At 39.7% G+C, this 25,893-nt stretch overlaps 1 protein-coding gene across 4 annotated transcripts in view; it reads right to left on the bottom strand.

The window, feature by feature from the left end:
• The window catches only part of LOC140733312 (glutamate receptor ionotropic, kainate 2), a 518,933-nt gene that overhangs the window by 111,997 nt on the left and 381,043 nt on the right, over nucleotides 1–25,893 (bottom strand). For all 4 annotated transcript variants that reach the window (XM_073056472.1, XM_073056470.1, XM_073056471.1 and 1 more), the window contains exon 12: nucleotides 13,429–13,652. In XM_073056472.1, the coding sequence (XP_072912573.1) occupies nucleotides 13,429–13,652 (224 nt within the window). The remainder of the gene's footprint in view (nucleotides 1–13,428; nucleotides 13,653–25,893) is intronic.

Raw genomic sequence — 25,893 nt, 5'->3', positions numbered from 1 at the left:
GTGTGGAAAATATTCTGTAAAGCTATATTTCTTTGAAAATATGTAAAGCTATTGCTATTTATGCTACAATGTTTGACTAAATCCTTGGCAATCAGTCATTTTTTTTTACGTTTGACCTAAGACAAAGTATTTTTGGCTGACCCTGCATGTACCAGATTTAAAAGGCAATACACAAGGTATTAAATGCTCCAGTGGAGCTGACCAAATCACTTACTTCTGTGTGACAGCTAGTGTTACCATCATTGCAACAAAAAAAATCTATTTGCAGAAAGGTGTTCTTTAAATCCATTTAAGGTAAAGTTATTATCAAAATGCAAAAAAGATTTTTGACCTTCAACACAAGATCCCTACAACCAGAATTAAACTGTGTTGAAGGTAAATATTGTAATATATTGTGATATGTAAGGTATCATGCTGGATGGATGATTGTGCTTTCCATGTCCAACATGGTCTTTTGTCCCTGCTTTACTAGTCCTCTGCTACTGGAGATACTAATAATTCTGGACTGTTAAAAATGATGCTCATGGCAGAAATACAGGAGATTTTGGAGACACAGTCAAACATGGACTAAATATCAGTCTAACAAATACTGGGGAACAGGGATTTTCATGAAGGAAATTGAGATTCCTCACCCCTACCGTTCACTTTTCACAAAATACTTTATTTTATCCTAATCTAGTTTGGCTAATTCTACAGATATTGACTGTGAAAGGACTGTACTTCCCTGTTCTAATTCCATCATTTACAATTTCAACAAAATATATAGCAAAATGAAAATAAAAATCAGTTTATTTTCTTTTCCTGCAAGGTATTAGTAATAGAATTAAATCCATGAGCAATGAGCTTTGTTATCAGTGCAAAGAAACCTGTGCTAAACAACAATAATGTAATTCTGCTGCATTTTAGAATGCACAATAGGATCTTGTAATGAAAAATATATTGACTTTACGGCTTAGATTTTGATGGATTACACCATACATTACAAAATGCCACCTGCTTTTTTTGTATGCAAAGTATAATTTTTGTATTTTCCTCTAAACTACTCCTACAGAATCTGGGTTTTCTTTGCACAGTATGGATTTCTTTTCCTAACACCAGAAGTTAAGCCTTGTGATTACTGTCTTACTTTCATTAAAAATAAATCTTGTTGATTAGAGTGCATCATTTAATTTTGTGACAAATAAGTCTCGACACATGCTGATTTCTTTTTATCTTTAGCTTCACAGACGAGAAAGGCGAAAGAGGGAGTAACTTACCTAATTTATCCTCACAGAGATGGTGAATAAAAAATAAGCAGGTGCATATTCTGAACCAACTTAGATGACAGTTGCTGCTCATTACTTTAGGTGTTCGTATTGCCAGTAACATCCATTGAGTGGCCAGGCCACTGTGCTTTTCACCATTGCTTCAAGTACTGACCCTTCAGTTAATCTTACAGGAGATATGTAGTCATGACTTCACTTCATTTTTGGCCTCTGCCATAAAACATATGCTGAGCCATCTCTAATTTTTAATATGTAGTGGCATTTTTCTTTATTTTTCTCTAATAAGTTCTCTGTTACTTCACAGTGAGCACAGAAGCTACTCTGGCATCCTCAGAATTATGGGTATGAAGTACGACTAAACCATATGAAGCCTACCATTCCTATCCTGACAATTACTTCAGATTTCAGATGGCATACCAGAAGAACCACTCACTAAAAAGTAAGAACATCAGTACAAATAGGCCAGACAGCCCACTGAGTCTGCCTGGCATTATATCCAAAAGTCAATTGATTTAATTTTCAATGTACTACCTAAAAGAAGCACCCATGGCATAGTCCTCTAGGGTAGAGCCTTACTATAGTTAGGTAAAGTAAAGTACTTTGACAGCCCAGAACTTAAGATGAAAACAGTGGCAGAGATAAGTGCATAAGGAGCAAAATCTACTGAATGCTCCTTGTAATTATATTAAAGTACTAGACCATAATCTGATCCACCGAGAGAGCTGAAAAACGGCAATGGATAAATTTTCAGCTCACTCTCCTGGTTCCTTGAAGCACAACAGACTAAACTTTAGAAAAATGTGTGAACTCACCAATTGGCAAGATCTAATCATGGACACATTACCCGCAACGGTGCATCCAAGATTAAACTTGAATTGTTGTGGTGTGATCATTGTTAACAGAAATAGCAAATGTGTTCATTAAACCAACATGAGAAAATATATTATTTTTCTGTTTCTTCCTTCTTCACTTTGATGAATGATTCTTTAACAGCCTACCAATGAGAATGACAGTATCAGCAGTGATTGTGCTGACATTTCTAAATTAGGTTTACATGGCCTTCACAGATTCACAAAATTATAGAAATTTGTGACCCATCATGTCCATGTTGGGATTAAAAAGAGCTATTCCCATGTCCTATTTCTCTTTCTGTACAAATACTACCTCAACAGCTCTATCAAGATACTTTTTAAATATGGGAGTGCTTCTGCGTCAACCACTCTTGAGGCAGTGAATTCTGAGGCCAAACCAGATTTTTAAAGATAACTGTATACCATCCCTCTTCATAGATTCTCTATTTTAGCCTTTACAACCATTTCCACATTCAGGGATCTCAGGGTATATACAAAATCCCTCTGTTCCTCGAAAGTCCAGCACACTATTAATGATTTTGCATTCCTTTGCCCTATTAGCCTCCCACAGATGTACTAACGGATTTTCATCTGAAATAAATTTCATATGTCACATTTTGCAAGGCTAACCATTTCACTGATACTTTTCTGCAGCTAAGTTAAATTATTTCCACAGCCCATTTCTTGGTCTGCACTCTAAATGGCATAACTTCCTTCCTCACTTCACCAGCTTAAGTTTTGTCATCAAATATCTTAATTGTAACTCCTGCATATATGTCCAAAGCACAATTAGCTGCTACAATAAATGAGGAATCTAGGAATTCAACAGCATAGGACATGTTTCAGGGAGGTGTCTATGGCCCAGCTACTTTCTGCTCCTCCACCAACCGCTTCCCTCCATCACAGGGTCAGGCAAGGCGGCATCTGCTGACACTGCTGCAGTGTTCAACTCCAATAATGGAACAGCTCATGGCAGCAGCATTGGACTTTGACACCTGCACAAAAAAAAAGCAATGCCTGGATATGCTCCAAGCTACATTTGACAAGTGGCATCTGCTGCAAAGTTCTGTGTCAAAAACTCATTGCATAAGAGACAGCCTAGTTGTCTTCAACTGACTTTCATTGCTATGCATGCCTGACTGACAGTACCAAAAATGGTGTGCAATAACATGGCACCAAACATCATGCATTTGCTTGTTACTGACCAGGTAGGGCTTTCAAAGCATTCATGTTTCACTTCCGTAGTTTGCTACTCAGAAGATGACTTTAACCCGAGGACATTAGGATCACAGCTGTAAGACTAGAGCGGAGATTGGCTACATCAGAGCAAATAGCTCACTTCCTGATCTTTCGGACCGTCAAGAGTCATCAATAACAACCACAATAATTTTCAAGATTTTCAGCAGTATTCACGACCAAGCAGGGATTGAACTGACATTCCTATCTGCATCCAACTTCCTTTTTCTTCAAAGTATTGGGTCTCTAATATACCCCAATAGCATCATGCCATCCCTATCGGGATCTCTACAAGAAGAAAGGACTAAAGCTCTAGTTTAAGGAATATCATTAACATTATTTCAAATAAATGCATAAAAAGTTGAAGATATATGGCAGGCAAGGCAGCAACAGTAGACTGAGAAATAAAGTTCAACATTCAGATCAATGACCTGTTGTTAGTACTAGGATAAGAGAGAAATCAATCATGTTTTAAATGGTAGAGAATGAGAAGTGAAGAGAACAGTGGGAATATCTGTGATGGGATTGGGACCAAGAAGGAATATGTACCAAAAGTGATAGTGGTACTGGTTGAGAGAGGGTGGTAAAGGCGTGCTAATCACGGCTGATCCGTGTGAAGGAAATGTAAATAGATGGAGATGAATAGAGTGGAGAGAGGAATAAATAGTGGAACTTTGAGATATAAAACACAGCCCCTTCTACATAATACTTCTTCATTCAAATCAGTATTGACTAACAAGCCTTCAATACTATCTCTCAGCTGACACAACCATCATTTTTTTTATTCAGTCCCTTTTGATCCTCATCTGATCAGAGACATTCCCTTCAGTTTACTCTCCACTTTCATCCTCCTTTGCAGGAATCTACTCTGGTCAACCACAGGTAGCCCATTTCTGTTGACTGTAGCTTATGGAGAGATTGGTATAGAGTAAAGAGACTTTGAAGATAAGAAGCTGTCTCAGACTTTGCCCTGCTCTTAAAGTTGTGGTAATTAATATGCCTCACTGAGATATCTGAAATCACCAGTCCTTCTCTGATACAGAAGGGGACAGGTAAAGGTGCTCATGTAATATAGAATTGGATAGGTATTTGTGCCATTTTTAGATGTTAGTGGCCAGGTTGACTTGATGGCATTAGGCAGCATGCATTTGGTATATTTGTCAGGCAAAGCCTGGACATTATCCAGCTCCAGCAAAGAGCCTGGACCTCCTTATTATTGAAGTAGTTGTGAATAGAGAGAATAATGTGGAACCATCCTCAAATAACTCATGATCATGATGATGGAAGGAAGGCCATTGACACAGCAGCTGAAAATGGCCGGGCTGAGAATACCTTCCTCAGAAACTCCCCCCACGCTTCCAGTGATATCCTGGGTTGTGATGAATGGCCTTCAACAACCTGGAAATTTTTCACTGCAATGAGTAGCCTCTGAGAGTCAGTGGAGGGTTTTCTGCAGAAACTCCTCTACCTCAGTACAGCCAATGATACCTCTCACAAAACCAAACAGTTTTGACAAAGGTCCACGGTGCTGCCTAAATATAAGAAAAAGCTCCTTTCACCCCCCCCCCCCTTCTCTGGCAGTCAATGCATGAAAGAAATAAGTATTAGCATACTTTTCATTCCAGAACTGGCATTGTAAAATGACATTTGATTTTGTTCCTACACTACTCCATATTCTACTTAGCCATACCGAGTAGGAAGATCCATTTCTGTGTAAGTTAGCTCAGCGCAACCAGAAGGGGCAATGACACTCCAACTGGCCTCTGTTTTTCTGCATCAGAAAAAGGGAAAAATTAGCTCAAATTTGCACTTTGCAATGACAAACAAATATGCTTGCTGAAATCCCTACAGTCAAGTAATTTGCCAACACATAGAGATTAGACTTACATGTGAAGAAGTTTAACACTACGTGGGGAGCACATTTTTAATGAGAAAACAACACGGAAGACGGTGTCATGGACAATAATGAAGGAAAATATCGAGACACAAGAGACCGGAGATGGTGGGATCTGGAGAAACAAACAACCTGCTGGAGAAGCTCAGTGACGTGAGCAGCATCTGTACCCCGATGCAGGGCTTAGGCTCGAAACATCAACAGTTCCTTTCCCCCACAGATGTTGCTCCATGTATTAAATTCCCCCAGCAGATTGTTAGGGACTATGCAAAAATTAATGGACCAGAATGGAAACGGTTAAGCAGAATTGCAGCCAATCTCTTATTTGTATCTTTAACTGTTGGCTCATCTGGTGATTTTAAGATTGCAATAGTTTATTAGAAGCAATTCTAAATCTTAAATTTTACTCATCGAACAGGATAACATAATCTTTAAATGCTGATCTCTTAAAATAAATAATCAAATCTTAATTACTATTTTGCAATTGTTAAGTTTGGAAATGCTTAACTATTGGTCTGTGAATGAGTGAATGAAAAGAAATGAAATCTATGGTTAGGATACAGTAAAAATATTAAGGGGAAAAGTAAGTGGGTTCTGTCTCTACAATGAAACCTTCCACTATAGGATAGGCAGAAAACTTGGATACTGACAGATTCTCATGAATGAATAGCAACAGATTTATGGTTAGCAGTTTCACATGGTTGAACAACAATTGACTCTAGAATGAATGTGCTGTGTGATAAGCAAACTGGTCCATACTGTTACAAATTGCAAGGGTACCAGACTGTTAATTCAGCAAGAAAAATCCATTTGGTCAAACATGACATCTTTTCTTCCAGTACTAAAGTCTGGGGACAAAGGTGCTTTGCTGCTGAAGCAAGATGTTGAGTGACACCTAACGGTGATAAGGAAGGGTATAAAGGGAGAAAAGATCTGCCCTGTTGTGAATTATCAACAGAAGGAAGAAAACTTGTGTGATGTGGCTAATGTGACAAAAGTAATCACTATGCTCTGTTTCCTATCTTTGTCTGCTCTTGTACTGCAAAGTGAATATTGCCACGATCAAGGAATACATGAGTCTCTATCAAAAATAAAAATGGAATACGGATATATGGTTGATTCAATAGGTGGGAAGTAAAACTGTGCTTAATTACTAAACAAAAGACAACAGTGCAGGAAACTCCAAGCTAGAAGGAATAAAGCCAAGAATTTCCTCAGCAACTCTTGCTTCCCCAAAAATGTAGTGAAAATTATGCTTAGTCATTCAAATAGCATGTCCATGAGATAACACTTCCAGGCCAAAAATCTCCAAAAAGACGTTTTCCAGCCTGAACATAGCAATGAGGGAAATTGGGAAGTGATCAGGAAATATAATATTTGGTATTGAAAGTGCAGGATTACAGGAAGCAGTAGGACATCCACGTTTTAAATCCAGCACAAAAGACCTAAATTTATTCGATGGTTCTCACACATTTAAGAGGCAGTGGTTCATAGGCAACTTCATTTGAAATTACAATCTTCTTGTAAGCAAATTTGGTAGCTAATCGATCCCTTATAAATTGAAATGAAAGAAACGGCCGGGCAATTCTTTAGTGCAGATTACTGGATGAATTGTCAAATGTACCATGAAATCTCTAATAAATGAAGCAAGCAGATACAAAGGTCTTTTTTTCCCACCCCAACACTACTAGTCTGGCTTTAGGTTATGGGTCAGATTGGGTGGGCTTAATCACAAAACCTACGAATATCATATCACAAAACTATGATGATGCCAGAACAATATCATGTACAAGGAACATAAGAGCAAACATGGAGGTACAAAATATTTAATGGATTTTTTGAGCAAACAACAAGCATTTGCTTGTAACCTTTTCTAGAATTGTGAAAAAAATATGAATTTCTTTTTGAAGGTCTTAGAAATGTGTGGGGAAGCTTTTTCTCATCAATCATGATATTTACTGGAGTTGCAGCCCCAAGCAACAGATTAGTTAATTCAGTGACCACCTTAGAAGAATGTGACACAGTCCCACTGTTTATAAAAACCTGGGCGTGTTCTTGGCAGAGTTGGAGGTCCATTCACACAAGAAGATGGACAGGTCTGCAGTGCATAAACAACAGAGTTTCAGTGATTGTAAACAAAGCAACTAAAAGAATGACCATTGAGTGTAATAGCACAATCATTGAATAAGTTTTGATTTGATTGATCGGACAGTACAATTAGACACATATAGGTCAGTCTTTAAAAACTTCGTACAATTGTAAAGAAAGGAGGGAAGATGATTAGTCCTTCAAGAGGAGGAAACTGAATCTCCATGAGCCAGTCCTCATTGGGGCATCAGAGGTGGAGAGGGTCAGCAACATTAAATTCCCTGGTGTTATCATTGCAGAGGATCTGTCCTGGGTGCAGCATGCAAGAGCAATTACAAAGAAAGCATGGTAGCGCCTCCACTTTCTTAGATGTTTGCAAGTAATTGAAATGTCATCTGAAACTTTGGTGAACTTCTATAGATGTGTGATGGAGAGTCAACTGAATGGTTGCAGCATGGCCTCGTATGGAAGCACCGATACCCTACAAAAAGTAGTGGATATGATCCAGGCCATCACGGGTAAAGCCCACCCCGCATCTACACAGATCACTGTCACAGAAAAAGCAGCATCCATCAAAGACCCCCACCATCCAGGCATGCTCTCTTCTTACTGCTGCCATCAAGAAGGTGGTACAAGAGACTCAGGACCCACACCACCTGGTTCAGTAGCAGTTGTTAGCCCTCACTCATCAGGCTCTTGAACCAGTGGGGATAACTTCACTCACCCCAGCACTGAACTGTTCCCACAACCGATTGACTCACTTTCAGGGACTCTTCAGCTCACTATTTGCATAGTTTGTTGAGGGTTTTTTTTTTGCACATTGGCTGTTTGTCCATCCTGTTGGTGTGGGCTTTCATTCATTCTATTGTTTTTCTCGTATTCACGATGATTGACTGCAAGAGAATAAATCTCAGATGAGCATAGGCGAGGGGGTATGTTGAATGAGTAAGGTGACGTGCACCTACTATCCATTAAACTGTTCATCACTGCCCGGTTTTGGTTTCACCAGAACTATTCAGCTTATCTCCAGGGTTTAGCATTGCCTTAAGGAAACACGGACGAGATCTGAATATTCCAGTGGCAAATTATATCATTTGAGCAAGTGTGGCTTCAAGGAGCCCAGGTAAAACTGGAGTCTTCAGACATCAAGTGAGGGAAAAGAAAACACTCCAATTGTTGGGAGTCATATCTTGCACAAAGGAAGGTGGCTATAGTGACTCATTCCAACTCCAGAACAACACTCCAAGAGTACCTCATAGTAGTGTCCTATGCCCAACCATTTCAGCTGCTTCATCAATAATCTTCCTTCCATCATAACATTGATATGGGGATATTTGCTAATGACTGCATAATGTACAATTTCATTGGCAATTCCTGATCAAATGAAGCAGGCAATGCCTCCAGGCAGCAAGTCCTAGACAACATTTGGATCTGGGTGGATGAGTTTCAAGTAACATGAATGTCACAAAAATACTTGGCAAAGGCTATCTCCAAGAACAGAGCATTTATCCCTCAACCTTCATATTCAAAAGGATTTATCATCAGCAAGTACTCCCTCCCACTCCCGCATCAACACATCCGAGGCCACCAAGGACCAGAAGCTCAGCTAGATCAGCCTTACAAACACTGAACAGATCACAGCATGGCATTCTATATCACTTCCTGTATCTTATATATATTTGCATGGTGAAATTGTAAGTGGGCTGATGACACCTAGGAAGGTTGCCAAAGGATATAAAACAGATGGAAATATGGGCAGATGGAGTTTAATCTGGACAAGCATGAGGAATTGCATGAGGACAAGCTGGACAAGCATGAGGAAATTAATGAAGCAAGCTTTTTATTCCACAAAGCGTAGTAAGAGCTTGGAACATTATGCTAAGGAAAGTAGTGGAAGCAGATACACAGATACACTCACAACAAGACAAAATCTGCAGATGCTGAAAATCCAAAGCAACACACACAAAATGCTGGAGGAACTCAGCAGGCCAGGCAGCATCTATGGTAAAGATTACAGTCGATGTTTCGGACCGAGAGTCCCACTGAAGGGTCTTGGCCTGAAATGTCAACAGAACTCCTTTCCATAGATGTGGCCTGGCCTGCTGAGTTCCTCCAGCATTTTGTGTATGAATCAGATATGTTCACAACATTTAAGAGGCACTTGGATGGGCACTTGATCAAGCAGGGAATGGAGGGATATTGACTATGTTCATGCAGATGAATTGGTTTAAATTAACGTCATAAGTGTCAAGGACTTCAAGAGACTATGAGACTGTTTCTGTGTTGTGCTGCTCTACTTTGTACTTTCTTCTCTCCATAAGCAGCCTATCAGCTCTACTAGCTGCAGGATACTCTGAAGTTTCTCACCTTAGATCCTTCAGAATTACATCCCAGAACTGCTACCCTTACAGGCAGCACATGTAATACAGGCTCCTTATCAGTTTAAACAAGTTTGAATTCAAACAGCTTCCTGACTTAGAAATACACTGCTTGCTGGTGAAGTACTTTCACTGAATGATACAGTACTGAAAGGAGGCCACTAACCACTATTTTCTGAAGGTACCGTAGTTATGGAAGGAGCAATAAATGTTGCCCTTACCACCAATACCCATATTCTGAAAATATATAATATAAATTATGGTGGGAGCAGGCTAGTAAAGAAATTGGGCTGAATATCCTTCTAAAAATTCTATGTACCTTTGATCCTATGCAGAGGTAGTGGTGCTATATCCATAAACTTTGTCTTGTCCCCAGTCAGGCTGGAGGCTGGGTATCACATAGCAAATGCCTTGCCTTCAGATACCCAACAAAGCTCTTTACTGTCCATGAAGCGCAAGTCTGAATTTACCTAGATGAGTGCAACTCCAATAACTTTTAAGCTTGACATCATCCAGGACTAAGAATTCTGCTTGACCGGGCACTGTGCATCATCCTAAACACTGAATACCTTCTCTATTACATTTGGAAATGAGACAAGGACAGATAATACCTGTCTCTGTTATTTACACAAGGCAATAACATTAGCTTTCACACCATGCAGCACCTTTCAGAATGAGACTTCAAGGCAGGCATCAGGTTTCAACCAGAGGAATGAAAATCACTCACATTCCAAAATGTACAGCAACAGCCAACAAATTTGTCCTGGTGCTTACGGTATTTGCAAGACTTCCTTTATAGTGAGATTTTAGCTCTATAATGCCTACTCTCACACCTTGTACTCCTTACTTTATATATCAGAACTTTAATTACGAATAAACAATGATATATGGGGGTAGCACCATAGTGTAGTAGTTAGCATCATGTCATTACAGCTACCTGGGACCTGGGTGCTTCTCCCACCAGTGCCTGTAAGGGGTTTACACGTTCTCCCATGACTGTATGAGTTTCCTCTGGGTGTCTGATTTTCTCCCACAGTCCAAAGATGTATGAGTTAATAGGTTAATTGATCACATGGGTGTAATTGGATGGCATGGGCCTGTTGCTATACTGAATCTCTAGAAATATCTAAACCCTAGAATTAATACAATGAATGCAGTGTAGCCATAAGCTTCCAATATTGCAATCTACCCTGTAAATTGTGGCTTTGTCTTTACTTAATACACGTCCTTAATTGCTTTTCATGTAAATAATTATAGACATTTTACTTCAAGTGCTGGTAAATAAATAGTCTGGAATGATGATGATTTGGAGGTTTTCATCTTTGCTACATGCCAGTTCTCACCAGTATTATACCTCAAAATCTAATTGAATGAACTCTAAAACTTAGTAAAATCATAAACTATATGTCATTTTCCTGTTTGGAAGTGCACTCATTTGGAAAAGACGTGAGACCAAGGTCACGTCCAGAACCTCAGTTATACTTCTAAGATCTAAGCACATGAAGAACAGGAAGTCTATCACCACACCCCAACCAATTCCTCAAATAGCAACACTACAACAAATTATCTGGCCATCATGGCATTCTTACTTTGAGAGCCATGCTCTATGTAAATTATCTGCCATGTTTTGTTCATTGCAACACTGACAATAAAAACAAAATAGAGGGCTATGGGTCACCCTAGGTAATTTCTAAAGTAAGTACATGTTCAACACAGCATTGTGGGCCAAAGGGTCTGTATTGTGCAGGTTTACTATGTTTCTATGTAATAATTCAGGAGTATCTCATTGACTGTAAAATACATTTTAATAGCCCAAAATCATGAACTGGATCTATGTACGTGCAAGACTTTCCTTCATAGAATCCTAGAAATGTTACGACACATAAATAGGCTACTTGTCCCATCCGGCTATGCCAGATCCGTTGATCAATCCTTTCATTTCCCTGCTCTTACCCTTACCCAGAAGTTTGGTGAGTTGCTCTTCCTCAAGTTCTTATCCATTTCTCTTTCAAAGGCATTGAGTGATTCTGTTTCCACCTCCGTCTCAGAGGGGCAAATCTAGGCAATTAGCCTCTCAAGTTTTTCCATCACTTGATCTTTCATATTATATTCAAAATGTTAAACTTTGTCACAGACTCTTTAATTTCCCCCTTCCTAAACCAAGTTGTACACCTCTATGAAATCTCACCTCATGCTACTATCCCGCAAGGAGAAAAAACCCAGATTCTCCAGTCTACAGTTGTAGCAAAAATCCTTCAGTGCCGTAATTGTTAAAGCAAATTATCATTGCTCCTTCTCGTGGATATCCATATCAGTCTTAAAGCATGGTAACCAGAATTGGATTCATTAACCCAGATGCATCACTCCTTAGTTTGTACAGATTCAAGGTTACATTTGTACTACGGCACTCTGCAGCTCTATTTATGAATCTAGCATCCACATGATTTCCTGATGTATGACTATATACTGTGGTTCTATTTCCATACAACACTATAGAAAGTATAACTAAATACTACTGTACAGTGGGATAAATCTTGCTCTCTCTATCACCTCTACTCCCACGATATCTCCATCCCAGCCACTCCCACCACAAGCAAAGTGCATACATAATAATTTTAGTACTAATGAGGTAACAAGATCAGCAAATGATTGGTTCATTTTGCTGGAACTTTCTTGGACAAATTTACAAAAATGTTTGAAACTTTTGTAATAATCAATCCTAACATGAGCTTAAATCTCTTCATAGAAAAAGCTACTGCAAATACAGTATCTGATGTTGAAAGGACTGCAATGGCAAATATTGCTGGAAGAGCTACTTTCTCTTCACCAAGATGCTAAGTGCCCTTTTCAAACATTATTTTTAAAGTCTGATCTGGTCAGCCATTGCACTATAATCTGAAATGTAAAGGTGGAAGTCCTAGACATTCTGCAGATTTCCCTCTATCTCCTCAAGTGTAATTATTTATGGCAGAAAATATCTGATAGCAGATGGGAGACAGCAGCGTCTCGCATGTGCATTTTAGTACAAATTATGCTCTCATACTTTCCCACTTTGTAATATGAATCACTACTCCCTATTCACATTAATCTTAAAAATGCAGTCAGTACTGCACTGGCTGATGCAGTATATAACTGCAGCAATGATATCATGTTCAAAAACATGCATTTGAAGCAAGGTGAAAAGCATTTGTTGGTAACAGTGGGGGTTGGGCACTTGGTTATCCTAACTTGCAGCGCTGCATGATAAACTACCATCTCTCTACTACTTTGCCTGTCCACACAAATACCCCTGCTATGACTAATTAATAGCCTTTCTTAAGACGTTTTCTGTGAAACCACATTTTCTATGCTTCAGTCCATGTGTGCAGTGAAACGGTGTAATGTGTAAAATTCAATTAACTGCCTTCATTTTTCTTCTGGACAGCATTCATCGTTTACACTGTGTCAGCAGCGCAGTAGGGGGACTTTAAAAAAGAGATGCTGGTTTAACATACTTATCTGCACCAGAAACCCAAGTCGAAAATGCCTTTCTGAAGCCATTTTGTTTTCCTCCCCGATATTAGCAAGATTTAATCTCAGACAGAGATGACAAACAGCACAGAGGTGTTAAAACAAAGAGGGACAAAAAAAATCAACAAAAAAAAAATCAGTGACTTTTGACAACATTTGCAAAAACATAGTGGCATTGCCAAAACTCACTGAAGGCATCATGTTACCTGGCTATGACAAACAGCACACAACTGACACCCAAGTAAGCCAGCAGAATATACATCCAGATATCAGGGGAGAGAGGATTCAGGAAGGAGAAAACGCCAGGGTTTGTACCGTTGGGCTTTCGGTACAAAATACTTATTCCCAGAGTCATGAATGGCTTTGAGAAGTCAATGACCTTCTCTCGTACGTAGGTGATAGTCAGGGGTGCAACTGCAAGATCAGCTTTCTGTGGACAAAAGAAAGAGAACGTCTGGTTAGTACATTAGCAGGGCAGAGCACTGTCACAATATCAAATTGGTTATGGAATTTCTAAACAAAAAGCTGCAATATTTTCATAATAGGTCCTTCACCAAAAACACAATGTCTTGGCAATTGACACAGCCACTGATAAATAATATTGCTGAAGTCAAACATTAAGTGTAAAGTTAAGAAGTGAAACACTACAATATGTTTCATTGGCACATTCGATCCCTTGTTCACAAAGAATTGGAGAGTGGACTTTTAATTACACTTAAAATGTTACTACAAGTGGATTCCGGAGAATTTATTACTTGCTGGAAGATTTTCTAGATTCAGTACTACCAGTCACTTCCTAAAGCAGGCCTTGGGGACTCATCAGTCTGCAACGTACCTTTGTTTGCCCTATATCAAGTTGACCGATGATGTAACTACAGATCATGGGTTTGAATTTTCACTCTGTACACTGGTTACTATACCACATCACAGCTTAGCACTGCGAGCTCCTTAGAGGCAGCCCATGTACTTCTGGAACACATTTCAATTCCAGAAGTATTTTTATTTTGCACTTAGTAACTGCATGAATGTTTCATGACTTCCACAATAATCTTGTTTTATTCTGCACACGGGTTGAAACAAATATATAATCTGCTTTTTCTTTATTGGTGAGCAGGATGTTTGGTAAAGATCTGAACCACAAATCAGTAGCAGAGAGGGAGAACTGGGTGGCACATGAATTTGAAGGTCCCTAGCCCTGTCTCTATGCTTCAAAACCCTCTCAGGTATAAGAAAACAAAAAAATAGCAGTAGGCCATCACTCCTCTCAAGGTATAAGTAAGCAAAGAGGAAGTGTTGCCTTTTTGATGAGAATTGGAATTGGAATTAGAATTGGTTTATTATTGTCACATGTACCAAGGTACAGTGAAAAAACTTATCTTGCATACTGGTCATACAACAGCAGTACTTAGAGCTGACATTCTTGGAAGATTGTCCATTGAGGTTTATCATCAATCTGTCCATCAGATTTACTAGAATGTTATCTGGGTTACAGCACCTAAGTTACAGAGAAAGGCTGAACAAGTTAGGTCTTTATTCTTTGGAGCGTAGAAGGTTGAGGGGGGACGTGATACAGGTATTTAAAATTATGAGGGGGATAGATAGAGTTGACGTGGATAGGCTTTTTCCATTGAGAATAGGGGAGATTCAAATAAGAGGACATGGGTTGAGAGTTAAGGGGCAAAAGCTTAGGGGTAACACGAGGGGGAACTTCTTTACTCAGAGAGTGGTAGTTGTGTAGAACGAGCTTCCAGTAGAAGTGGTAGAGGCAGATTCGATTTTGTCATTTTTTTAAAAATTGGATAGGTATTTGGACAGGAAAGGAATAGAGGGTTATGGGCTGAGTGCAGGTAGGTGGGACTTGGTGAGAGTAAGCGTTCGGCACGGACTAGAAGGACCGAGATGGCCTGTTTCCATGCTGTAATTGTTATATGGTTATATGTTATATGAGGTCTTATGTTTAGAACTTAGAAACAAGATGGGGGGAGTCACTCTAGTGTAGCTGCATTAGATCCCGTAATAGCCAGCCAGAACTTGAGGAGCAGGTATATGGAGAAATTACTTATAGTTGTAGTTATAGTGGGAGATTTTCACTGGACTGGACTGGACAACCCATACTGTTAAGAGTCTGAATAAGATGAAATTTGTGAAATGGATCTAGGAAAGTTTCCTAAGTCGATATATAGCAGGACTGACTAGTATGGGTGCAATACTAGACCTTCTCTTAGGGAATGAGGTAGGACAGGGAACTAGAGTGGCAATCAGGGAACAATTTGGCTCTAGTGACCATAATTCTATTAATTCTATGATGGCTATGGAAAAGAATTGGACAGGTTCACAGGCTAGTGTCCTAAATTAGAGCAGGACTAATCTTGGAGGAATTACGGAGAATACGTAACAAGTCAATTGGGTGAATCTATTTGAAAGGAAAGGAAAGAAGAGCAGGTGGGAGGGTTTTAAGAGTGTGATATCATACATACAGAAGCAACAGATTCCTGTCAGGGTGAAGGGTAAACCTGGAAAGTTTAGGGAAGCTTGACTGACAAGAAAGATTAAAGCTCTGGTCAAGAAAAGGAAGAAAGCATACTTAGGGTACACTCAAAAAATTAAGAGTATTCTTAAAAAGGGTAGTAAGGAAGACAAAGAGAGGGTATGAGATTGTCCTGGCAGGTAAGGTTATGAGAACATCCAAACTGTTCTACACCTGTATTAAGAGTCAAAGGAGGGGCGTGGAGAGGGGGGAGAGGGTCCCCTTAGGTCAGCAAGGCCATTTAGTTGCTCAAGAGATGAAACAAGCAGAGGTATTTTGGAGAACATTCATAGTACCAGAAAGGAAGTATTTGCTGCCTTATAGCATATTATGATAGATAAATCATAAGGCTGCATCCTTTCTCCACACCTTTTTAACGTCTACACTGAGATGATCAGGAGACTGACAATTCCAGACAACACTGGCATTAAAATAGGAGGAAGAACCATCAGTAACTTGAGATACTCCGATGACACAGCCCTGCTAGCCACAACAGAAGACCTACAAGCACTACTCAATAATGTTGCAAAAGTCTCTGCTGAATTTGGATTGCTGATAAATGGTAAAAAGACCAAAGTTATGGTGAAAAGCAAAACTGCAATTCAAGCTGACATCTACATTGGAATCGACAAGATTGAACAAGTGTCCTCCTTTATATACCTTGGTGCAGAACTAAATGACACAAACGAATGCAGCAAGGAAATAAGGCGAAGGCTAGCAATGGCATGCACAAGCACTACCAAACTCTGGAACATTTGGAAAGATAGATCTGTGAGCACTGACAGCAAGATACGCCTCCTCGAGTCTCGTCTGGCCATTAGCCCTACATGGCTGTGAAACATGGACCCTAAAAGCAGCTGATGAAAAGAAGTTGACAGCATTTGAGATGTGGACATACAGACGGATCCTTGGGGTATCATACATTGAAAGGAAATCCAGCAATTTCAACCTAGAAAAGATTGGCACAAAATCAATACCTCTGGAAACCGTTATCCAAAGGAAACTTGGCTATTTTGGACACATCTCAAGGACTGATGACACACTGGAACACACTGTGCTTGAAGGCAGAGTCGAAGGAAGCCGCTCCCGAGGCAGTAAGAGGACAACCTGGATCGACAACACCGAGAAGTGGACCAGCCTCACCACCAGAGATGCAAGAGGCTGCTGACAGATTGCAGTGGAAGAAAGTGGTCACCGAGGCTCTGGCAGTGTATGGCATGATGATAATGATAGATAAATGGATGGATTTTAATACAAGTAAATGTCAGGTGACACACACAAAATGCTGTTGGAACACAGCAGATCAGGCAGCATCTATAAGGAGAAGCACTGTCAATGTTTCAGGCCGAGACCCTTCATCAGGACTAACTGAAGGGAAAGATAGTAAAAGATTTGAAAGTAGTGGGGGGAGGGGGAAATGCGAAATGATAGGAGAAGACCGGAGGGGGTGGGATGAGGCTAAGAGCTGGAAAGGTGATTGGCGAAAGTGATACAGAGCTGGAGAAGGGAAAGGATCATGGGACGGGAGGCCTCGGGATAAAGTGGGGGGGAGGGGAACACCAGAGGGAGATGGAGAACAGGCAAACAACTAAATATGTCAGGGATGGGGTAAGAAGGGGAGGAGAAGCATTAACAGAAGTTAGTGAAGTCAATGTTCATGCTATCAGATTGGAGGCTACCCAGCCGATATAGAAGGTGTTGTTCCTCCAACCTGAGTTTGGATTCATTTTGACAGTAGAGTCAAATGTCAAGCGATGTAGTTTGGAAAGTTCAACCAGTGGATGACTTATACTATCAAGGTTAGGCCACTAGGGAATGTAATGGAATAGACTGAGTGAGAAGTAATAAGTGCATAGTTCATTGAGAGCTACACCACATGTAAACAGGGTGGTGATGAAGGCAGCATGCTGGCCTTCATCAGTCAGGGCACTGATTTGTTTGGAGTTGGAACATTATGATGTGATTGTATAAGTTGTTGGTGAGGCCACACTTAACAGTTTTGTACAAAGTTTTGGTCACTCTTTTCTAGATAAGATGTAGTAAAATTGGAAAGATTGCAAAAAAAAAGGACAAGAATGTTGTATTAGATGGATTGAGTTTATAGGGAGAGGATGACCAGGTTAGAAGCACAGGAAAATGAGGAATGGCCTTATAGAGGTTTATAACATCATGAGAGGCATGGATAATGAGGATGCTAGCAATTTTTTCCCCAAGGTAGGGGAATCCAAAACTAGAGAGCACCAATTTAGGGTATGAAAGGAAAGATTTAAAAGGGACCGAAGAGGATCTTTTCAGTCCAGAGAGTGGTGAGAATGGAATGAGATACCAGAGGAAGTGGTTGCAGACAGATACAATAGTATAACTTAAGAAGCACTTGGATAGGTACAGTACATGGAAGGGTGAGTTTTAGCAGAAGCTGGAACTAGATATGTTGGCACAGTGGTCAGCATGGATTGGTTCGGCTGTCATTGCTTGGATTCCACATGACACCAAGCCTGCCCTATTATTTAATACAAAATAAGCTGACTTCAAATCCTCTTCTATGTCAGTTCTCAATAATCCTTAAGTCCCTCTTAAGTAACACCAAGACAGGCTTCATATGACATGATCTTGCACAAGCAGCAGTCAGACAATGCAGCCCGCATGTATACATGATTCATGCCAGTGGCCTGCAGGTGATCTCTCTGGGTACACCTGGTATGCTCTGTGCACTAACACCATACTGACATATAGGACCATGAAGACTTGATGCAATTCATTTAAGAACTATAATTCTGGCTGATTATTGTTCCAAATGCCAGATCAGTGGAATTCTTTAAGTCGTTTCTCATCACACTGGTGAGCTGTGTTGTGGTGTATGTAAACAGCCTCTAACAGATTGAGCAGCTGCCCATTCGATGAGCAACTTGATACAAGCTAACTCATACGTTTCAATCCACACTATGTAGGGGAAGTTTGAAACAGAGAAGGAGCAGCTTTCATGTAACTTTGAGTTAATTAACAAATCTCGGTGGGCCAATGATGATATTCAACTGTACAAACACTCTCCTGAAATAAAGATATTTTATTCATTGCAGGTATTTTTTATCTCATTAAAGGAGAAGAAAACTCACCCTAGAAACATTCTATAATGTAACCATAAATTTAAAGCTTAGTTTTCATAATTTTTTTTTCAGTGGATCAGAATCAAGTTTAAAATCACTGGCAATATACCCTGAAATTTGTTGTTTTGGGGAGCAGTACAGTGCAATACATAAAAAGAACTATAAATTATAATAAGAAAGATATAAGTTAACTAAAATAAATAGTGCAAAAACAGGGCAAAAATAATGTGGTGGTGCCCATGAAATGGATTATTGTCTATTCAGAAATTTGATGACTTAGGGATATGAAGCTGCTCCTAAAACAGAGAGTGTGTGTCTTCAGGCTTCTGTACCTCCTTTTTGTTCATAGTTCAAGTTTAATTGTCATTCAGCCTTACATGAATACCCATGAATACAGCCAAAAGAAACCCCGCTACTCTGGGGCCAAGGTACATAATGCAATACCAACGGTCCTACACAGCACTGGGCATATAATAAGGTAGTAAACACCTACAAGAGATCAGTATAATACAGTCACACAAAGAATATATGGTCCAGGATCTTGATTCCATGAATGTTGTAGCAGTCTGCAGTCAAACACAATACAACTTGTCTTCTGCTGAGTGAACACTGGGGGGCAGCACCGACTCCAGCTTGGATGCTGCACCATTTCACTTCTGGTCCCCCAGTGGAGTGCACCAACTCCAATGCCTCTCTCCTGGGTGGCTGTAAACAGGCAACACTGCAGCTTGAATCCTGAACTTCACTACAACTGAAGCTACTCAGCTCCCCTGCCGTCTGCTAACACCTTGGGTTTGCTGCATTCCACATTAACAATTTCCAATAGGATCTTGTGATCACAAGAAAAGCGCCTAAGACAATCATTCACTTTTAGACTGGACACCACCTTTGGGCACCGACTTGTCTGACGCAGGAAGCAGCACGATTTGCCCAAGTCCAGCTCCTTCAGTTTCTCCACCAATAAGCAGTTCGCTGATAAGGTAGTGACAAACCAGATCTCCTCAAACTCCCAATAAAATATAGCCACTGACAATTAAATCAATACGTTGGGTCCAGGGTAGATTTTCAGAGATGTTGACTTCCAGGAATTTGAATCTGCCCACACTTTCCACCACTATTCCCTCAATGAAGACTGGTTGTGTGTTCCCCTGTCTTCCCTTTCTGAAATCCAAAATCAATTCCTTGTGAATCACTAGAACAGCATTTTTAAGCTGATATTTTCTGCTTAGGGCGAACAGTACTCTCGATGTAGCATTTAGCAATAGAGCCACTGGGCCAAAACACAGCTATTTGTCACTGGATGGCTGAACTGACATTCCCAATATGCAGCAGGATTTCCTGCAAGTTTGCAGCACCAGCAAATCAGGAACATGCTTTAGCAGTATCATGCGGTCTGGATAACCTGTGAACAGAATAATCTACCAGCTAATGCACAGAGAAGCTGCTGCAGTGCAAAAGGTAATTGGCAAGTTTGAAGCGATCTCAATCAAGCAGCCAAATGAAGCCTTCCAATGAAATCAAAACCACAAGAGTTTTAGCACTTTGTCACTCCTTTAAAACAAGCAGTAAACCTGCTGCCTTGTGGTGTAACTCTTGTTTACCTCACTCCTTTTGTAATTGCCTGATCATCAAATTGACAGATGTTTGGGATGACAATGGAATTAAAAATCCCCGAGTTCTAAAACAATCTTCCCTCAGGCACAGTGCTATCAACATTAAGCACAACACAGGCAGGTTTCAGGTTCTCTACACCGAATACATGTCTTTGACTCTTTCTCAGTACAACCTCCAATTGCACTTGCACACATTTTGCTAATTATGTGTCACCATCTATCACTATCGCCTGAGTAACTTTGTCAATATATTTTCCAAATCAAGTGGTTTGTTGTGTGTCCATATTTATAAAGATTTGATTGACAACATCAATAAAAAGTTAAAATTAAATATAAAGTACTGTGTTGTCTTCCGTTTTGCCTCCTAAATCTGTACTAATTGATAAACTGGATCTCTGAGTCTGTCACTGAGTTTCAGGGTTCCATGTTTCACAGTATATACACAGATCTCTAAGACGTGTTTTACTTTTAAGCCACCAGCACAACTTGGTCCAGAATAATCAATGCAATGTTGTTCAGAGAATTAACTGCAGGGGGTGGAATTTCCATTCAGTGGGAAATTGAGAAAAGCTTGCTTGGTCAAGTCTCCCCTATAATTTATTGATACACAATCACAAGTGTAAAATAGAGCATTATAATTTATTTCTCTTTCTAATATAAAAATCCTTGACGCAGCCAAGAATACTGTTGGAAATTAATTTAGCTGGAAATAGGTTTATCAGCAGGTGCATTTTTAATAAGGGTGTCTGGGCCCCTATCTGTGAATAATCTGACTTAAATTAGTGAAACTGACTTTAAAAATATGCTGAACTACTTAATAATTTCCTTGTGCAATAGTCAGTTCATTAGTAAATTAAATATTGTTGATATAAAAAGCTCTTAAAATGTGCCCACGTGTGCATGTATAAAAGAGAAAAAAATGCAATTTGAAGCCTGTGGCAAAGCTAATACCCATAGTAATTTTGACCCACAGCATTTTGACCCTTATCTTGTTAAGCAGTTGGCATTAAAGTCAAAGAACTTCTCAATCCAGCATTAAAATTCTCTATACAATTCAGCTTTGAGTTAAAAGAAAAGATTTTCTGCATCAGCTGCTAAATAGGCAACAATTAAATGAACACATGGCCCAAACAAATCAGCAATCCAAACTCCAATCAAAACTTGCAGTTGTTGACTTATCACACTTGCCTTAGTGCCTGGCTTCTATTTGGCTGGTTAAGAATGCCACAATTTGAAAGGAGTCATCAGAATCAGAATCAGGTTTAATATCACTGGCATATGTTATGAAATATGTTATTAACTTTGTGGCAGCAGTACAATGCAAAACATAATGAATATTGGAAAAAAAAACTGAATTACAGTAAGCATATGTATGTATATTAAATAGCAAAGTAAAAGTAAGACAAAAACAAAAATAAGTTTAAAAAATAGTGAGGTAGTGTTCATGGGTTCAATGTCCATTTAGAAACTGATGGCAGAGGGGAAGAAGCTGGTCCTGAATCGCTGAGTGGGTACTTTCACGCATCTATAACTCCTTGCCAATGGAAGAGGGGATGTTCTGGGTGGACTTTGCCATCGTGTGGCACCACGCCTTGATATCTTGGACACTACAGAGGCTAGTACCCATAACGGAACAGACTAATTTTACAACTTTCTGCTACTTAGTAGTGTGCATTGCTCCCCGCACCCCACCCCTCCCAATACCAGATGGTGATGCAGCCAGTCAGAATGCTCTCCACGGTACATCTACAGAAGTTTCTGAGAGTTTTAGGTGTCAAACCAAATCTTCTTAAAACTCTTAATGAAATATAGCTGCTGCCTTGCCTCTTTAAAGCTGCATCAATATGTTGTGACCAAGTTAGATCCTCAGAGATACTGACACCCAGGAACTTGAAATTGCTCACTCTCTCCACTTCAGATCCCTCTATGGGGATTGGTTTGTGTTCCCTCATTCTACTCTTTCTGAAGTCCACAATCAGCTCCTTGGTTTTACTGAAGTTGAGTTCAAGGTTGTTGCTACGAGACTATTCAGCTAACTAGCATATCTCACTCTTGTACGCCTTCTCATCACCATCTGAGATTCTGCTAACAATGGTGGTATTATCAGCAAATTTACAGATGGTATTTAAGCTGTGTCTGGCCACACAGTCATGGATGCAGAGACAATAGAACAGTGGGCTAAGCACACATTCCTGTGCAGGTACATTTAAACAATCCACAATTAAACAGAGCATTAAAGGTAGCAGATGGATGTCAATATCCAATGTGTGAACAACATCTCATTCATTCAGAGAAGACAATATTATTTTGATGAATGCTGTAATGAGCACAACATGTATTTTAAAAGATAAATGTTACTCATCATATTTTTTTAAGTCCATGATGTGATCAGATGCAGAAGTTGGTTTCATCAGGAACTATGAATCTTCCTTGACACAGAACCAGTGCCTCATATAAATTAATTTTTCAGAAATCAACTGATAAATAGTATTACTGAAATTAACTTCTGTGCATTGGCAATGCAGCTACCACCTTAACATTCTCATATTCTGTCAGCTTGGCGTTCCTCTTACACTTCCACCCTTCAAGCTATTCTGAGATAATATTTTATGAATGACAAATACAGAATTAATGTAAGCTGTCATTGCATTATATTTGCAAAATACTGAACTTGGTGCCAGTTGAGGAACAGAAATGATCAATTTATTTTAATATAAGCTTCACCCGTCAAAACACCTACATACACAATCCCAATTTTAAGATAGCCTGCCTGGGTGTGAGCATATTCGACACCCCTCCAAATTTTACTTCCCAATTAAGTCAAAATCAGGACTATTATAGTTAAAGCACAGAAGGAAGTAATTCATCCCATTTAATCAAAGCTGGCTCTCGTACCCACGCCCATTAGTCTCCTCTTTTCATAGAGCCCTGCAAAATATTCTCTCTTAAGTGTCTGCCCAGTTTTGTTTTGGAAGCAATCATTGATTCTGTATCCACTTCACAGGTGATGAGTTTCAGAGTACCTGCATAAAATTGAAGATTAACCCTACAGTCCCTTTGTCTTTGCCAAAAATATTAAATCTGTATGTATACTAGAGAATTAGGCAAAGAACAATGCAAACAAAATTTAGAATTTAGAACTTAAGGATATTTTCCAACCTTTTACAGCCATTGAATGACTTCTGAATGTAAGGAGCTTGCAAACAATATTTGATCAATATGATCTTCAGTTGATTACTGACATTGCTGAGACAGAGGCAAAGAAGCAACGTGTAGCACAAATCTGCTGTTCTCTTTTAGATGATAGCACAGTGATCCCACCACTGCCTCTGCACCAGTGCCCTTGTAATTTGCCTGTCAACCTACAAATCCCAAACACAACAAGACATAACCTGAAGCTGGGACATTCAAGCTTAGGGACGATCACACTTTTCATTCAGGGCCCCCTATAGCTTTCTCCATTGTAAAGCAATAGTCTTCCATCAAATCGGCTGCAAACACCGGGGGATCAATGCACAGCAGCAGCAAGAGATGCAAAGCTATATGGAAGCCAGGCATTGAGGGTAGTCAAGTGTAGTAAGTCAACAACTGCAAGGTTTGGTCTTGATTGGAACTAGGATTACTGATTTGGTTTGAGAAATGCACTCATGAACTTCAGTCGTTGAAGCTGCAAAGTTGAACAGAGGGAATGTAAACCACTGTAGGTGAATGTGGACTTTCTTTTCAAAGTACACATTTGTGAAAAGTCACCTTTTAGTGGCAGGGCTGAGCTTTGCTGGAAGTGTTAGTAATTCCATTGTTCATTCATGAGAGGACACCACTCAACCTATCCAATTTATGCCAGCACACAGAGCTACATTTCCTGGTCATCCTTTGCTGACTGCATTCTCACTAATTCTTCCACCCACCTACACAAGGTGTTGGCAGCGTGAAGCAATTAAAATATGGAAGAAAACATCAAATTTAAATGAGTCAAATAGAAGTGGACAAGCCAATTGTCTTTGCTCTTGTCATGTGGTTTTAGGAATGGAGGCTGCCATTTTGTGAAGCTGCTCTGTAAGCTCCATTTTGTGAACTATCTTGTGAAATGGTTTTACTCCGGAGTAATTGTATCAAAGTGCTTTAAAGTAGAAGCTTCTGATGATCTGCTGAACTAGAGATAATTTCTTAATAAGAAGTTATTTGTGAGGCATTCTTTGGTATGATAGAACATGCAAGTTCATGAATAAGGGTGTCTGTGTCTGAGCTGAGTATCTTGATCCTACTAACTGGCTGGGCCTGCTCTGATTCAGAACAAAGAGATATTAATTACTAGTTGTCATTAGCGAAAAGAGCAATAAAATGGTGCTGGCTTGACCAGAGCCAATGGGAAGCAGACACACGTTAACCAGGTAGGCCAGAGCCAATGAGATTGAAATGCAACATTTGAACTGATAGGGAGTGTGTAAAAGTGAGAGGCTTCAAATACAAAGCAATGAGAACTTTGGAAATCCCCCATTCCAGGGGCTAGAAGAAGAAGGATCAGTTGTTTGGCCAACAGAATATCCCCTATTTTAATGTTTAAATTGGAGAAATGTTCTGAGTAAGTATCGGTATAGAGGGAATGGTAGAATTCATGTTTTAATTTGTTTGCTGGGGTCAACATAGTTAAGTTGACGTCTGTACAGAGACAATAAGGTGCAAGGTTTGATTAATTAAGAGTTGGATAGTGAATCGGTCAACCTAGATCAGTTGATAATAGTCAACATAAGGGTAAAGTACAGTGACAAATTAAGCTACCATCCCCTACTATGTGGGGAAAACCAGAGTACCTGCGGTAAATCATGTGGTCACAGGGAAAAACAGCAGAGCATAATTTGCTGCAATCCCTCAGCAAGGGCTGAGGACCCACTGCACTGAACGTACACTGTCAGCCCTGACTGAGGATGAGCAAGACCATTCATTTCACTGGAGACCAACGACTGCAACAAGGAAAGGCAGGTAGAAGACCTTTTTTTTTGATTGAGTTTGTTTTTTTTTATTTTTAAGGACTAAAAAATATTTTAAAGTGTTACTACCTAATCCATTTCTAGCTTTGATTTACTTTTGCCATCTTTGTTTAATTGCTTAACTGCTTTTTAATTGCAGAACAATCTGCCCTCCAACTGATCAGAGCCATTGCTGAGGAACTGCCATGAAGAACTGAAACTACCCATGCAGAACACAGATCTCATAATACTTCAGATCCAACAAATGTAACTCCTGCAAAATCATGAGTGAGGGTGCCAGGTGGAAAAGGCAGCAGACATCCGTGAGCCATCAACTGAGGGAAGTGTCACTAACATGGGGGAGTGAGGATGGATGATAATCAGAATCACATGGGAGTACAGAAAGAAAATCTATAAATAAAATACTGAGAGCAGACCAACTCAAGCAGAGTTCCCATTC

Source organism: Hemitrygon akajei, chromosome 9 (assembly GCF_048418815.1).
Source record: "Hemitrygon akajei chromosome 9, sHemAka1.3, whole genome shotgun sequence".
Taxonomy (NCBI): domain Eukaryota; kingdom Metazoa; phylum Chordata; class Chondrichthyes; order Myliobatiformes; family Dasyatidae; genus Hemitrygon; species Hemitrygon akajei.
Note: the sequence above shows the minus strand (reverse complement) of the source record. Positions and strands in the feature narration are given on the sequence as shown.